The sequence below is a fragment of the Bombina bombina genome, chromosome 2 (assembly GCF_027579735.1).
Source record: "Bombina bombina isolate aBomBom1 chromosome 2, aBomBom1.pri, whole genome shotgun sequence".
NCBI lineage: Eukaryota > Metazoa > Chordata > Amphibia > Anura > Bombinatoridae > Bombina > Bombina bombina.
Window position 1 is genome coordinate 208,215,193 of NC_069500.1, and position 18,430 is coordinate 208,233,622.

The 18,430-nt window shown below is 38.2% G+C and overlaps 1 protein-coding gene across 1 annotated transcript in view; it reads left to right on the forward strand.

Annotated features, from left to right (window-relative positions):
* Positions 1-18,430, forward strand: part of RASGRF2 (Ras protein specific guanine nucleotide releasing factor 2) — a 1,049,304-nt gene that overhangs the window by 776,239 nt on the left and 254,635 nt on the right. Inside the window, 1 exon segment of the mRNA XM_053701460.1 lies at positions 8,800-8,892. Coding sequence (XP_053557435.1) covers positions 8,800-8,892 — 93 coding nt within the window.

Genomic DNA, 18,430 nt, shown 5'->3' on the forward strand with positions numbered 1-18,430 from the left:
AGCCCTAATTGATTCTGGTGCTGGAGGTGTGTTCATTGACTCTACATTTGTTTCTACTCATTCTATACCCTTACTAAAGAAGGAGTATTCCATTTCAGTCTCTACGGTCAGTGGAGATCCTTTGGGTTCTGGATACATTCAGTTTTCTACTCAACCCTTAATCCTCACCGTAGGAATACTTCATTCTGAGACAATTTGTTTCGATGTCATTCCCACTCCGCAATTTCCCATTATCTTGGGATTACCCTGGCTCCAGATTCACAATCCCATTTTTTCTTGGACTTTCGGTGAACTCACTTCCTGGGGATCTACATGCCAGACTAAATGTCTTCAAGAGATTACTAAGTTACCACTCACTATTGCTCTCACAGTTGAAACTCCGGAATCCTTACCTATGCATTACCATGACTTTGTGGATGTCTTCTCCAAAAAAGAAGCGGAACGTCTTCCTCCTCATCGCCCTTTTGATTGTCCCATTGACCTCCTTCCTGGGGCTGCCTATCCTCGAGGCAAAACATATCCACTTTCTAAACCAGAAAACATGGCTCTGGAAGAATATATAAAAGACAATCTGGCTAGAGGATTTATTCGACCCTCCTCTTCCCCTGTAGGGGCTGGTTTCTTTTTTGTGGGAAAAAAGGATGGCGGATTAAGACCCTGTATTGATTATCGTGGATTGAATCAGATTACCATCAAGAACAGTTATCCTCTGCCCCTTATTCCTGAACTTTTTACTTATCTTCAGGGAGCCACCATTTTCACCAAACTCGACCTACGTGGTGCATACAACTTGATCCGTATACGCAAAGGAGATGAGTGGAAGACTGCCTTTAACACTCGATTTGGGCATTATGAATATTTGGTCATGCCCTTTGGGCTATGCAATGCTCCGGCGGTTTTCCAGCATTTTGTAAATGAGATCTTTCGTGATTTTTTGAATATTTTTGTTATCATATACCTGGACGACATCTTAATTTTTTCTCAGAACCACCAAGATCATGTGCACCACGTCAAGAAAGTACTTCAACGTCTAAGAGAATTCCATCTGTTTGCTAAACTGGAGAAATGTTCTTTCCATCAAAAAATCATACCCTTTCTGGGTTATGTAATATCGGCATCTGGATTCGAAATGGACCCTACTAAACTTTCTGCCATTTTGGATTGGCCTAGACCTGATTCTTTGAAGGCTTTACAACGTTTCCTAGGCTTCGCCAATTATTACAGAAAGTTCATCAAGAATTTTGCTACTATTACTTCTCCTCTTACTTCTCTCACAAGAAAAGGACAAAACTGTAAAGTATGGCCGTCTGAGGCTATAGAAGCTTTTGAATCTCTCAAAGAAGCTTTTTCCTCAGCTCCTATCCTTCGTCATCCAAATCCTGAGTTTCAATTTATTCTGGAGGTGGATGCTTCCTCTGTTGCTGCTGGAGCGGTTCTGTCTCAACGAATACCAGAGACTGGAAGGATTCATCCTGTTGCTTTTTTCTCTAAAAAATTCACTCCTTCCGAATTTAACTATGACGTAGGGAATAAAGAGTTGCTTGCCATCAAGATGGCATTGGATGAATGGAGACATTGGCTGGAAGGTACTTCTTTGCCATTTACTATACTTACTGATCATAAGAACCTTCTGTATCTCCAAACAGCCAAACGACTAAATTCCAGGCAAGCACGCTGGTCCTTATTCTTCTCTCGGTTTCACTATAATTTGTCTTACATACCTGGTTCAAAAAATATTAAAGCAGACGCACTTTCCAGACAATTTCAAGATACCCCAGTTCCTGAGTCTGGTACCATTCTCCAACCTCATGAAGTCATTGCCCAGTTAACAACTTCTTGGTTACAAGAATTACAGTCCGCTCAAGAGCGTCTTCCTTTGTCCTGTAAACCTCCCAATGGTTTACTCTTTGTTCCTGAACGCCTTCGTTCCAAGATTTTATTTTGGGCTCATGATAGTCCCCTTTCTGGACATCCTGGCATCAGTATTACCACTCGAAACCTCAAACAACATGTCTGGTGGCCTACACTCTCTCAAGATGTGAAGGATTACGTCTCAGTATGCACACAATGTGCCATGAACAAAACTCCACGCCAACTTCCTTCAGGATTACTCCAACCATTGCCTATACCTCACCAGCCTTGGACTCATGTATCCATGGACTTTATTACCGATCTTCCCTTGTCCACTGGGAACAATACTATCTGGGTGGTGGTCGACAGGTTCACTAAGACGGCTCATTTTGTACCCTTGCCAGGATTACCATCTGCCAAAAGACTCTCTGAACTTTTTATTCTACATATTGTAAGAATCCATGGATTTCCTCTTGATATTGTTTCAGATAGAGGGGTACAATTCGTTTCTCGATTTTGGAGGTCACTTTGTAAACATTTTGGTACTACTATATCTCTCTCTACTTCTCACCACCCACAATCGAATGGTCAGACTGAAAGAGTAAACCAGTGTCTTGAAACATATCTTAGACATTATGTGGATCATTATCATTCTAACTGGACTTCTTACCTTCCTTTGGCTGAATTGGCCCATAATGCCCGGTACAATTCCTCCCTTCAGACTTCTCCTTTTCATGCAGCTTACGGATATCAGCCTAGGACGTTCCCTTTGCATACTTCCTCCACAGTGAATCCTGCTTCTGATCTTACAGCCCGAAGATTAACTCGACATTGGCAGAAGATACATCGTATTCTTTCTGTAACTTCTAGACGTTACAAGTTCTTTTCGGATCTTCGACGGAAAAAGGCTCCCAAATATCGCCCTGGTGATAAAGTTTGGATTTCCTCTCGATTTCTTCGCCTGAAACAACCTTCTAACAAATTGGGACCACGATATGTGGGTCCTTTCCGAATACTGGGTCAGGTATGTTCCACTGCTTATCGGGTAGCTTTACCCAAGTCTCTCAAAGTCCATCCGGTATTCCATGTTTCTCTTTTAAAACCTGTGATGATTAACAGGTATTCTAAGCCTTTTTCTAAACCTCCACCGTTATTGGTGCATGGACATCCTGAGTTTGAGATCAGCCATATTCTAGATTCCAAATTGCGGGGCAAGAAATTGTATTATCTCATTCATTGGAAGGGTTATCCAGTCACGGAACGTTCTTGGGAACCTGCTCATCAAGTAAATGCTCCAATATTGGTCAAGACCTTCCACAAGACTCATCCTGATAGACCTGGTCCTGTCCCCCGGAGGGGCCCTTGAGGAGGGGGTGCTGTCATGAGCGCTTCCGTTCATCGCCGTGTCGCCGCGGCTCCCGGAACTCCTCTGTGTCTCTGACGTCATGTTGCTTAGCAACATGACGCTTTCTCTCACACCCCTCTGATGACGGTTACGCTCCTGCCCTTTAAATCTCGGCGGGAGATCTGAATCTGGGCCCGTTTGTTTGTTTCCCTGGATTGTGAGTACCATATCAGTTTTATTCTTCTGTGTACCGACTTCTGCCTGCCTGACCAAGCCTCTTGCCTAATCCCTACTTGCTGATATTTGGACATTGACTTCTGCCTGCCTGACCTTGCCTGTAGCTATTACCCTTTTGCTGACACTTGGATGCCGACTTCTGCTTGCCTGACCCTGTCTTTTGCCTATACCTTTTGCTGATATTTGGATGCCGACTTCTGCCTGCCTGACCTTGCTTTGGCCTTTACCTTTAAACCTATTCTTTGTTAAACAAGACCTGCTTAAAGGGACATTTTACTTTTACAAGCTGCAAAAGAGAACTTTGCCTTTCTGTTTGTTATACACCTGCTTAAAAGGGACATTTACTTTTACAAGCTGCAAAAGAGAACTTTGCCTTTCTGTTTGTTATACACCTGCTTAAAAGGGACATTTACTTTTACAAGCTGCAAAAGAGAACTTTGCCTTTCTGTTTGTTATAAACCTGCTTAAAGGGACATTATACTTTTACAAGCTGCAAAAGAGAACTTTGCCTTTCTGTTTGTTATACACCTGCTTAAAAGGGACATTTACTTTTACAAGCTGCAAAAGAGAACTTTGCCTTTCTGTTTGTTATAAACCTGCTTAAAGGGACATTATACTTTTACAAGCTGCAAAAGAGAACTTTTCCTTTGTTTTACAAGCCTGCTAAAGAGGACCTTTTTCAGAAGCTTCAAAGTAAGAGCATTTCCTTTTTGTTCTTTGTACTACTTAAAGGGACGTTTTATCCTTTGTGGCTTTCCTGCATTCTGGAACAATATTCATTTTTGTTATCTTCTAATCTGCTTCCTGAGTGGGTCACGTCCTGGATATTTCTCAGTGTGCTAGCGTGTGCTTTCAATTCACGCTAGCAGTTGGGTTACATCCCGGATTGATTCCAGAGCGGCTGACAGATACCATCTGCAGGAGGTACCTAGATAGCATCCTTGTGTGTGCCTGGATCTGTATAATAACAACTTATATTATTAAATAGATACAACACTGCTTCACATTACCAGGTGATGGCTCTTGTGCTAACCATAATAATGATACATAGCTAAAGAATTGCTTATAAAAAGCTTGTTTTATTACAAGGTTTTTTTCTTATCAGTAGCATTTCTTTAATAGCCCTCTGAAATGTTGAACCCTAGTTAGAATCTGCTAACATTAATATATTGACCTAGATTCATGTACAATTGGATGTTGCATCACTTCACAAATATTTTACACAGTTTCGTTAGTGGCCTCTCCTGCTATAAATATATAGTTGCGTGAGGTGCCCAGTACATGATATCTCGTACATGCGAACCACTAGCAATGTGGAAAAACAACAATTACTCTATTGCTGGATAGAATTAAAGGTGTCTCCGGGGGCTAACTATGGTTGTTCTGGGTCGATTTAGAAGTATGGTCTGGATTTTTATCTATCCATTACTGTCCTGCTATTTCAAAACTAAGGAGCTAGCGATTTTTTTTCTTCTTTTATTTCCTCTTTAACTGTGTATTGTTTTACAGGTGGTGATGTTTTTTTAATTAGTTTGCTCTGTAACATATTGAAGGCATTTTGGTAATGCTCTTATCCTTTGTAGTGAACGTTGATCCATTCACTAAGAGGTAAACGGTTATGAGATAGACACTGCACCATTGATTACAATGGACAGTGGTCTGTGACGTGGAGGGGGTGCAAATCTTTATGAATTGCGCAATATTTGACTTGATGATGTTGTGGTTTGGGTTTTTTCTTCACTAGATATTAGTTTCATGAATGAGTTTAATTGAGTCTTGCTCATTGTAATGTGAGAGGATGTTAGACCTAAATGAGCAGGCAACATTTTATTGTACAGTAAATGTGAGTCAAACAATGCCAATGCAGAAACAAATAGCACTCTATTGTCATTTTCTTTAACAATGGGTATATGTGTATACGTTTATTTGCGTAGTGTTGAGTATGTACAGATGTACACATATATATGTTTGTAGCTGGACGTTTCCTGTGTCTGTTACATTCTGTTTATGTGTACAGTATGGGGATATGGGTGTTGTGCCTCAGGGTTTATTTGTATTTTTTGTTTAATGCATCTTATTCTGTGTCTTCATCTGTTTCTTAACCAATTTGTGGAATAATTATTCCACTGCCCTTTTGCTTTGCGGTGTTTGCAGGGTAAGGCAGTGGACACTCTGATGTCATCAGTGATGCAAGTAATGATGATAGAGGCAGTCAGCAAGGCCATTGGTAGCTGAGATAGAAATTTAATAGATAAGATTGAGATACTTCTAATGCACTGTCGTTGTTATTGTCTAGTATGTGTAAAAGGCCAACATATGCCACAACTGTATCACAATAGGCACAATACATAGCAATAAAAAGTGGTAACAATTTTAGAGACAATATAGCACCATTCTCATTGGGCAGATCAGTGGAAGCCATCATAATAGAGGGACTAATAGAATCCCTGCTATGTTGTCAGAAATTGCCCAGTCTCAGTGGCGTAGCGTGGCTTCTCAGCGCCCAGGGCAAGGCAAGAATTGCGCCCCCCTAATCCATTAGCACTGACTGAGTCTCTTCCACCAGTACAGTAGGGATTGGCAAATTTGCTTTGAATATAGGAGACAGCTCAACAACTTAGGAGACAGGTTTTTGTTTTAAAACAAACAAAGCTTTATTTTAACAACAAAAATATATACTATATATATATATATATAGAATTCTAAACTCTACATTCATCCTTAAAAATTAGGATTCAATATGGTTGCAGGCAACCATTACTTTATTATATCCATTAAGTAAGTACATTATATAACTTAACAATTAAATTTTTTATGGTTTAATATTTAAACATGGGATTTAATTTTTAAATACATCTGAGCCAGCATGCCAGAGTGTGAGAGTGATTTATGCTGCTTTAAAGTGAAAGCCAGTTATTTTTTTTAAATTCATTTTTAACCTGGGTAAAACATACAAGATGTAGATCATTTACATCTTGTATGTTTTATTTTACCCAGGTTAAAAATGAATTTGAAATAAAATAACCAGCTTTCACTTTAAAGCAGCATAGATCACTCTCACACTCTGGCATGCTGGCTGGCTCAGACTCTGGGTCCTTTGGAAGTTGGAATTTGGCTGGCTGGCTCAGAGTGACTCTGGGTCCTTTGGAACTTGGCTGGCTGGCCCTGCGACGTCACCTGGGTAACGGTAGAGGCTAAGCTGCATTTTGCGTGCGTTGCCATTTCCAATCCCTATTCCCCAGGGCCCAGGCAAAAACAGGGGCTATAATAATTTAATTATAATTCTGGCTGGCAGTGGCACTGGTGGTCTGGTTCTGATACGGTCCCGGTGATGAGTTTGGTAATTTCTGTTGACACTACTTACCTTATCATTGCGGGCGCGGCGTACTAGTCAGTCTGACTCCACTCTGGCTCTGCTGCTCTGACTTCTTCCTCCCTCCTGACATGTGCGCTGGGAGTGGGAGTGGACCGTGCTAACTAGTGGCATAAACACTAGTCTAGCAGCAGGTAACGGTCGGATAGGATTACACTCATAAAATTATGATAATTAAATCATTACACAGCACGTCTTGACTTCAGAGTAGTAGACAGTTCACTTAGAGACAGAACGGCTGGGCGCAGGCGCCTGTCAGATTTTTTAGCCTCCCTGTAGCGCTGCTGGGAGTGGGACTTTGACTGTCTACTGTCTTGAGATGGTGGGGACTGGGGAGGCTGGGAGCCAAGCATTTTGCGCCCCCCAGAATTTTGCGCCCGGGGCAACCGCCCCTGTGGCCCCCCCCACGCTACGCCACTGCCCAGTCTTCAAAAGATTTGTGGAAAAACAAACAGCCCTTTAAGCCATATGGACATGTGTCACATGTCTTTCCTCATATTTTTTTTCTTTTCTTGATATAATATGTTCATTTCCCATAATCCCACATCCACTATACACACCACAAACCTATCACTGAATCAGCAAATGCACTTGGTCTGGAGTTCCCTTTTACAAACCAACCATTCTGCATCCTGCTGGGTTGTCCAAGTTTGAGAGATTTCTACTGTTGCTTCTTCAGCTTTTCCTACCTTATTAATGCCCCATCTCACACAGTGTAAATCCAGGGACCACCTAGCCAAGTCCCTATCCACCCTGACCCAGCTCATGTCTCCTGTAGCTCTTCCCATTTTTGCCTAGGCTCCACCCCATGCCATTGTTTTAAGGGCTAGAGTTTGCATAAGGAAAAATAGACAACTGCTTCTATGGCCTAAATATTTTAGAACCTGTATTATTCTTTGCTCCAAGATTATCTACAAAAGAAAAAAACAACAAGAGAGAGCAATTAACAGGTGTTGAGTAGTTATACATTCTGTCATGATCTATTGGATCTATTCTCAACAGAATTTTATATAAAAGAGCATTGTACTAAGACCTTTTCTGTAATCCATATAAAAGGTCAGCATCTGAAATTTTATTTTATTTTTATGTATTTTTGTCTGAGAAAATTGTGAAATAAGTCTTCTGAATTTAAGCTGAAACTGATATAGCATTAACTGTTGTGTGAATCCTATTGATTCATAAACACTTCCTGTGAGTGCTGATTGGCTAATAGCCACTTTCAACCAAAGAGCAATAGTAGGTAGCATAAAACTGTGACTTTCTATTTTTATTTTTAGTTAAATCGAGAAAAAAAAACAATTCCAATGCAGGGCTTTTGTATTAAAGGGACACTGAACCCAATTTTTTTCTTTCGTGATTCAGACAGAGCATGACATTTTAAGCAACTTTCTCATTTACTCCTATTATCAAATTTTATTAATTCTCTTGGTATCTGTATTTGAAATGCAAGAATGTAAGTTTAGATGCCGGCCCATTTTTGGTGAACAACCTTGGTTGTTCTTGCTGATTGGTGGATAAATTCATCCGCCAATAAAAAAGTGCTGTCCAGAGTACTGAACTAATAAAAAAGCTTAGATGCCTTCAAGAAAAATTGATAATAGGAGTAAATTAAAAAGTTGTTTAAAATTGCATGCTCTATCTGAATCATAAAAGAAAAAAATTGGGTACAGTGTCCCTTTAATGTTAGAATGTTTTGGGTACAATAACCATTTATTCTATTGTAGATATATTCCTACGGTAGCACTTTCACTTAAAAGCAAGACCAAATACACATTTATAAGTAATTCTCCATAATTTCATAAATAATTTGATAATTAAATGCAGTTATACCATAAAAAAGATGAAACTGAATCTGAGTATTTAACTCTTTGTGTTAATTATCAAGTCATCATGGGATACTCAACCAGTTACAATGTGTAGCAATTATCATGCTTAGCCTCATAGTAGAGTGTCACTGGGAGCCATGACCTTAGCATACCTTTTATTATTACAGTGCAGACTTCTGACAACGCTCGCTGCTGTTCAGTGTCTCCTGCCTCTGCTTTTGCCATTGCCACAGCTGCAGCAGGACACGGAAGTCCACCAGGTGAGAACATTATCCCCAAAGGCTGCATGCAAGGACAAGTGAATAAAGACCACTTTTATCTAACACTGAATTCAACAACACATTTTGAATGTTTGTTTCATTTTTTTGGAGAGTTTCAGTCCCGTTAAGGTGCATTAATGTCATGTTTGTTTGTTTACTTGTTTGTTTTAATGTGTAAGTAAAAACGTTTAAGCTTTTGTGATTAAAGGGACATCAATTAATTTCCATTTTGAAAAGATGCATCTTCCTGATACAAATGCATTAACAAAAATGGTTGTGGTTAAATGTATAACTGTTTCATTGGTGGCGCCCAAGTACCCTCATTCAAACTCTGTACCTGCTCAGTGGTGAAAATGCTGGCTAGAAAATATCACCTGAAGATTTCTATGTAAAAAAAAATTACCTCAAAATTTCTTTATCTCATCAAAGTACCCTGAGAGCAGTTATTCCGCTACTGTCTTCTGCATGGCGAAAAAAAACAGCATCATGAGTGTTGAGTTCACACTTTTTTCACCATAATCTCATGAGATTTCATAGTAAACTTTCTTACAATAAGGAGAGAAATAAAGTGACTATGCCTGCACATTCCAGATCAGGGGCGTATTATGGCCTAGAAGACCAACAAGACCAGTGCCTAGGGCAGCAGATTTGGGAGTTGGCAGCACATCGGCTCTATCCTCTCTCTAAAAGCCAGCACACAGTACAGTGAGCTATAAAGTGCAGGCTTTTACAGAGAAGACAAGGCACGTGTGCTGATTAAGGTCGCTCTACACAGGCAGTGCTCCTTTAAACCATTGCTTCATTTAGAGCCGCTGGCATTTTTGCAGTGCAAGCGTTCTTGGTGAGAAACTTGCCCGGGGATATGCTAACAAGGTGAGGCTGGAGGAGAAGACCTTGTGCCGATATGCTGCCTCCCCTTGTCAGCTGTGGTGAGTCTGCGAGCGCAGTGCTTATTGCAGGTCTTAGTAACTAAAAGACTGGATGCGTCCGTGCACTGCTTAGATCAGCTTGTGATGTCTAATCATAAACTCTTAGTGCTAATGTATGTTAGCTACTAATAGCTAGATTTCTCTGCATTCAGGAACCCAAAGAGTAAATAGTAAACGGACACTTAAAAAGTTCCATTACTTGAATGATGGTAATTACTGTATGTTGTTGCATGTAAAGGGCAGTGATTGTTTCAAAGTGTATTCTTCTTTCCCTTCCTCTCTCCCTTCTTTCCCTTTCTCCCTTCTTTTTTCCACTCCCTCCCTTCTTTCTTTTCCTTCCTCCCTCCCTTCTTTCTTTCCCTCCCTCCCTTGCTCCCTTCTTTCATTCCTTTCTTTCCCTCTCTTTCCCCCCCCCTTTTCTCCTCTCCCTCCCCACTTTTCTCTTTCTCTCCCTCCCTCCCTTCCCCTTCTTTTCTCTCCCTTCTCTCAGGGAGAAAATGGTATGAGATGCATGAAATTCAACCCACCTGTATGCAAGTGTTTTGCTAGCCCATTTTCTTTTGAATTGTTATGAAGAAAAAATATATATTTTTTTTACACACTGACCCAAAAAAATATTAAGGGGAAAAAAGACCTTTGGGGGGGGGGGGGGAGGTGTGCAACAGAAATTTAAGTGCCTAGGGCAGCACTAACCCTAAATACGCCACTGTTCCAGATACATGCTCTCTTGCAAGTCCTGGAACTAGCCTTTTGATTGGCTGCTTAAAGTACCTTTACAATGTGATGTGGTTACTGAGGAAATGTTGAGGTAAAATATTTTCATTTTTTACTTAGAGATGTTCATGCGATATTTTCTAGTCAGCTTTTTACAGCTTTTCAAGTGATTCAGCATTTGCGTACCATTCCCCTTTAAAATGAAATAAAGAAAGCTGTATTCTCTCATATTGCCCAATTTCATATTTAACATACATCCCAATCCAAATAGGGTTTTAACAATTACCAAGATTCATAGGCGCTTATGAGGTTGCAGACGGGCCTCGCTGGTGAAGGCCTCATCATATTCAAATACACTAAGCATCTCTTCACCTATATTTTTTGTTAGTGGGTGTTCCTGCCATTAACATCTACTGCTGAACGAGGTACCCAATACATGATATCCTGCAGATGAGATGACAACTGCTTACAAGGAAGGAAACAATAATGTCAACCACAACATGCTTGACAAAATAACGTTTTGGGGTTTCATATCCCTTTAATGTAAATATTTGCAAGTCTGCTTTTTTATAGAAAAGTTATCTCACTATATAGAATGAAATGTGTCTCAAAAACCTTGCAGACATGAATGAGGGGCTTAATAAACAAATACACCAAGCGGTGCTTACCAGCCTCAGTGTTCAGTGACAGGCATGTCTTCAGCGTGTGCACTGTGTCACGCCCCCTACCCGATGCCTCAGAGGAATCCCAGGAGCCAAGGAAAAAGTGCCTCCGCCCAGGACACTGGAAATAGCTTATAGCCACACAACAGGAAACAAAGTATCCGGCTACACAGGGAAAGTAAATCCTCCAAAGACGAAATCTTCAAAATCAAAGTGTTTATTCAAAAAAAGTGCACTGTTAAAAGCAAAAAATACAAGGGAAACGGATGCTGATCATTCAAAAATACAATGATCAGTAAGACAGCAAACAGCAGGGGAGCTGACTTAGGTGTTCACGGGGCTTGGTTGGGATTTTACTCTTACGCTAATGCTTATTATGAGGAACTCATGAAGACTCTGTTGCCCTTGTGAAGTATCTTGACTCGCTGTTGTGTCTCTATTGCAAAGCTGATGAAATTGCCTAGATTTTAGTTTTCTTTACACATATGTTATTGTTGACTGATTTATTGAGAGAGTTTTCTTCTATTTTAATTAATATGTTCTGTAAAGGTTTGAAGGTGTTTTTGTGATGAGAGAGGTGACCACTTACAAGATACCTGTAGATGCGGCTTTATTGATTTCAATAGTGACTCCATTGCAACTCACATATGTGGTAAAAATCTCTTTTAATTGTGCAGTTTTTTTCTTGCAGTGTTGTGGCAAGGTTTTTTTCCATGATGTTTTGTACTGCAAGCATTAATGAATCTTGGCTAATATCACATTGTTACCTAAATCTTTTTACATTTTATATGTCCCTTGCTTCACTGGCATTGGCAGCTTTAACCGTTATGTTATTTTATACGGCTGATTCACTAAACAGTGGCTAGTTTAGGAAGTTTTAATAAATCAGCTTTAAACAATAACATGAACTAGTGAAACTAGAGAGGTTCATAAAGCTGGAGAGGGTGGTAAGTTTTTGTGAGTGAATTTAAATAAAACCCTATTTTTTTTCTTTCATGATTCAAATAGAACATACCATTTGAAATAACTTTCCAATTTACTTCTATTATCAATTGTCTTTGTTTTTTGTTATCCTTTGTTGAAAAGCAAGGAAGATAAGTTTTGGAGTGGAGTGTCTGCAGCACTATATGACAGCAGTTTTGCAACAATGTTATACTTTGGCAAGAGCACTAGATGGCAGCACTATTTCCTGTCATGTTGTGTTCTAGACCTGTGCACGCTACCTATCCAGATATCCCTTCAACAAAGAATAACAGAAGAACAAAGCACATTAGTTAACAGAAATAAATTAGAAACTTTTTTAAAATTGTATTCTTTATCGGAATTGTGAAAGAAATGTTTTGGGTTTCATGTCCCTTTGACCTAGCTGATTGATAAAAAAATCAATGCATAAATCCATTTACATATCTCCCACACTAGCCACAGAAAAGAAGAACAGGTAAATATACCCAAGATGCATTTTAAAGGGGTATTTTTCTGGACTGCTATGAAATAATAAAATTCTTTAAAAATGTACTAGCAACATGTTAGTTTTAAATTTGCAATCAATATGTACTATACATATGCAACTAGAAAATCAACTTTCACATAATTTTTTAAATGTATATTTGTGCATTGAACAAAAACACAATGAAAAAGACAATGCAATATCACTTAATCTGAATTTCAAATGAGTAGTAGATTTTTTTCTCTCACAAATTTCAGTTATGTCTATTTCCATTCTCCTGTATCATGTGACAGCCATCAGCCAATTACAAATTCATATTAGTATATAGGGTTGCCAGGTGTCCGTCACAAAAATACCGAACACCTAAGAAAAAAATGCAGTTTGAGGTGAAATATATATATATACACACACTGTATATATGTATGTGTATATATATGCTATATATATATATATATATATATATATATATATATATATATATATATATACTAGCTATATATATATATATATATATATATATATATATACAGTATGTATGTATATATATATATATATATATATATATACACACAGTATGTATATATACAGTATATATATATATACACAGTATATATATATATATATATATATATATATATATATATATATATATATATATATATAAAGAAAACCAGGGCATTAAATAGTGCATTTACTTATTTACTGCAGAATAAACTGTTAAAAAAAAAGTTTACATTTTTTTTTACAGAGCAGCTCAAAAGAAAAACGTATAAACACACTATTCAGGCCCCTTAAGTACCAGAGAGAGTTGCACATCTGCTACAGCCCTCTCAAGCGCTTAGTGGGTTAAACAGTGTGTTTAATTAGTCTAAAGCTAAATGAAAGTAAAAAATTATTTATGGCTTACAAGTTACAAATCACAGGGCATGGAGGTTAAGATAATCCTCACCTCTCTTCTTCCTGTGTTTAGGGAGAACGACACTGCACACTCCAACAGACTCCTCTCTGCGTGTTGCCCCTCCCCCACAGCAAACGGAGACCTGTGAATTGTAACAGGTCTCTGAAAGGGGGAGGGTTGTGCAGATCGTATATCCCTCTTGTCAACCCCACGCAGAGAACTTAAAGAAAGCATGCAGTTCTTCACTTGCCCTGGTCAAAGTATAAGTAAATGCTACTGTAGAGGGCTATTTAAAATGTCCGGTTTTTCAATAAAAATTTTACCGGGCAGCTGGTTGAAAAAACGGACTGTCCGGTCAGATACCGGACACCTGGCAACCCTATTAGTATATTCTTTGAATTCTTGCACATGCTCAGTAGGAGCTGGTGACTTAAAATAAATATAAAAATTGTATGCTCTATCGTAATCATTAATGTTTAAAGGGATATAATACTCATATGCTAAATCACTTGAAACTGATGCAGTATAACTGTAAAAAGCTAACATGAAAACATCCCCTGAGCATCTCTATGTAAAAAAGGAAGATATTTTACCTCACAATCTCCTCAGCTCAGCAGAGTAAGTTCTGTGTAAAAAGTTATACTCAGCTGCTTCCCAGTTGCAGGTAAAAAAAAAAAAAAAATGAAGAAATGAACAGCATCCAATCAGCCTCAACAGTGCTGAGGTCATGAACTCTTTTACTGTGATCTCATGAGATTTCACTTAACTCTCATGAGATTTCATTGTAAACTTCCTTACACTGAATAGGGAAATAAAATGAGTGTGCACGAAAGCTTGCTCCTTCCGCTGTCCCGGGACAGACATACTGATTTGTTGCTTAGAAGTCCTTTACAATGGGATGTGGCTACTGAGAAACTTTTGAGGTAAAATATCTTTCTTTTTTACATAGAGATGTTAAGGTGATATTTTCTAGTCAGTTTTTTACAGCTATACTGCATCACTTTCAAGTGTTTAAACATTTGCGTATTATGGCCCTTTAAATTTGACTTGAGTGTCTCTTTAAATACTTGTGCTGTTTTGATTCTGATTCTTAAAGAGACATTAAACACTGAATAAATGTTAAATAGAATGAAGCTTTTAAAGAAAAGAGTAATCAGATAATAACATGTAGATGTATTTTTTCAAGTTTTATTAGCTGTTTAAATATTGACAAAATAAATGTAAAGTTGTAGTATCTATAAAACAATGGGAGCTGCCATATTGTAACTTAGGTTACCTGCTCTGCTGTGGCCTATCAGGGACAGTTATAAATAGGTCACTAGCGTCTGAAGCCAATGGCTGTGTGGAATATTAGTGTTCTACACTTCCATTTCTAACAAGAACTGAAAAGCTCACAATTTCAGAATGGAATTACAAGAAAAGGGGACAAAAAAATTAATGAAAGTATATTGCAGAGTTATTTTTATATATACGATCTATCATTTTATATTACCATCTCAAAGTGTTTGATGTCCCTTTAAATCTTTTCTTCTTAAATTTGAGCTTTACCACATGCTCAGTTGGCACGCGTGTGAACACAGTTGTTTTTGTGTTTAAAAATGTTGCATAAATAAATGTTGTAAACTATGAAATATGTACACAGCTAAAATATGGCCCACAGAATATATATCTGTGCTTCAGATGTTTAAAAATGTAAAAAGAAAATGTTCTAATCTGCATTTTATTATTGAACTATTGGTTGCATGTAACTATCAGTTAGATTACGAGTTATGCGCGCTATAGGGGAATTAACGAACGCAACAAAAGTTGCGTTATTTAACCCCCAATAGCGCAGCCATTACAAGTTTTTAAAAACCCGGCTTGTGCGTACGATATGGTGCTTTTACGCTCCATACAGCACCAAAAACAAGCGCAGTTTTGACGTGCTCGTGCACGCTTTCCCCATAGACATCAATGGAGAGAGCGGGTCAGAAAAAAGTCTAACACCTGTGATCGTGGAATAAAAAGCTCTGTAACGCAGCTCCATTCATGTCTATGGGGAAAGAAAACTAACGTTTAAACCTTACGCCCTAACATAAACCCTGAGTCTAAACACCCCTAAACTGCCCCCCACCAACATTGCTGGCACCTACATAATGTTATTATACCCTAATCAGCCACCCCCGATATCGCTGCCACCAAAATAAAACTATTAACCCCTAATCTGCCGCTTCAGATGTTATTAACTATTTAATAACTACCTAGGTAAAATAAATACAAAATTACTTGTGAAATAAAACCTAACCTACCTTACACTAAAACCTAAAATTATAAAAAAATAAAAAACACTAAACTCACAAAAAATAAGAAAACCTACCATTACAAAAAAAACGAAATTATCCAAAAAAAAAAGAAATTATTCCTATTCTAATAATCTTAAAAAACAAACAAACAAAAAAAACACCCCAAAATAAAAAAGCCTAATCTAGAATAAACTACCAAGGGCTCTTCAAAGGGCCTTTTGTAGGCCATTGCCCTAAAGTTAACAACTCTTTTGCTACAAAAAAAAAACACAAAATAAAAATAAAGTAACATCTAATCTACTCATTGCCCTGAAAAGGGCATTTGTATGGGTATTGCCCTTAAAAGGGCATTTAGCTCTTTTGCTGCCCAAGCCCTAATCTAAAAATAAAAACCCACCCCAAAACAAAAAAATACATTACACAAAATAAGAAACAAATTATAAAAAATAATAAAAATTACCCTATTCTAATACCCATTTACAAAAAAAAAAACACCCCAAAATAAAAAACCTAATCTAGAATAAACTACCAATGGCCCTTAAAAGGGCCTTTTGTAGGGCATTGCCCTAAAGATATCAGCTCTTTTTCTGGAAAAAAAAAATACAAAGACCCACTAACACTACAAACCCCCACCCCCCCCCCCCAAAACCCCCAAAATAACAAAAACTATCTAAAAAAAACCTAAGATACCCATTGCGCTGAAAAGGGTATTTGTATGGGCATTGCGCTTAAAAGGGCATTGCCCTTAAAAGGGTATTTAGCTCTTTTGCTGCCCAAACCCTAATCTAAAATTAAAAACCCACCCAAAAAAATCTTTAAAAAAGCCTAACACTAACCCCCGACGATCCACTTACAGTTTTTGAAGTCCCGCTTGAACGATCTTCATCCCGGCGGCAAATTCCTCTTCCAAACAGCGAGAAGTCTTCATCCGGGCGGCCTCTAATTCCTATTAGCTGATTCAAAATTTTTAGTCAATAGGAATGCAAGGGATGCCATCTTGAATCGCGTATCATGCATTGAAGATTCTGTGTACGCCGGCGACTGTATGAAGAGTATGCTCCGCGCTGGATGTCTTCAGGATGGACCCGCTCTGCGCCGCCGAGATCAAGATAGAAGATGCTGCCTGGATTAAGACTTCTCGCCGCTTGGATGAGGACTCCACCGCCAGGATGAAGATTGAAGAGGCCGTCTGGATGAAGAATTCTTGCCGCCTGGATAAAGATTGTTCAAGCGGGACTTCGAAAAATTTGAGGGTGGATCTTCGGGGGTTAGTGATAGATTTTCTTTTTAGGGTTTTTTGGGTGTTTTTTTTTTTCAGTTTAGGGTTTGGGCTTGTAAATCGCTAAATGCCCTTTAAAGGGCAATGCCCATCCAAATGCCCTTTTCAGGGCAATGGGTAGCTTAGTTTTTTTTTAGGGTTAAGTTTTTTTTGGGGGGGGGGTTAGTTGGGTGGAGGGTTTTACTGTTGGGGGGGTCTTTGTATTTGTTTTTTACAGATAAAAGAGCTGTTTAACTTAGGGCAATGCTCTACAAAAGTCCCTTTTAAGGACTATTGGTAGTTTATTGTAGGCTAGGTTTTTTTTATTTTCATAAGGCTATTAGATTAGGTGTAATTCTTTTTTATTTTTGGTAATTTATTTTGTTATTTTTCGTAATTTAGTGTTTGTTATTTTTTTGTAATTTGGTCTTTTTTATTTTTTGTATATAGATACTTTGTCATTTTTAGAGTAGTGTTAGGATTTTTTTAATGTGTAGTTTAGTTTTATTTAATTGGAAGTTAGTTTAAGTTTAGTTTAATAATTATATTAGTTTAATTGTTAGTTTAAACTTACTTCTTTTAATTTGACGGGTAAGTTTTAATTTAAGATAGGGAAATTGTAATTTGAATCTAAAGTTAGGGGGGCGTTTAATTTAGGGGTTACTAATTTAATTTAGTTTATTGAGATGTGGGGGGCTTTCGGTTTAAGGGTTAATAGTTTACTTTAGTATATTTTGTTGTGGGGGGCTTGCAGTTTAGGGGTTAATAGGTTTTATTATAGTGGCAGCGTTGTAGTGCTTAATAACTTTAGTATAGTGGGGGTGATGTGGGCGGACGGCAGATTAGGGGTTAATTATATTTAAATAGTGTTTGCGATACAGGAGGTTTAGGGAATAATACGTTTATTATAGTGGTGACGATGTCGGGGAGTGGCGGAATAGGGGTTAATAAATTTAATATAGTGTTTGCGATGCAGGAGGGCTTCGGTTTAGGGGTTAATAGGTAGTTTATGGGTGTTAGTGTACTTTGTAACACTTTAGTTATGAGTTTTATGTAACAGTTTTGTAGCGTAAAACTCATAACTACTGCTTTTAGATGGCGTTACGGATCTTGTCATTTTAGGCTGTAGTGCAGGCTTTTTAGCCTCACCGAAAAACTCGTAATGGCAGCGTTATGGGAATCCCATGAAAAAACGTCAGTTTTACGAGTGCGGTACTGAAGTTCTTTGTTTTCTTGATATCCTTTTCTAAGAACCATTAAAATAAGTTCAGGAGTGTGCTTTTGTCTGCCGTACTTAATGGCAACAGTTTTGCAACAATGTTATACATTATCAAGAACACTAGATGGC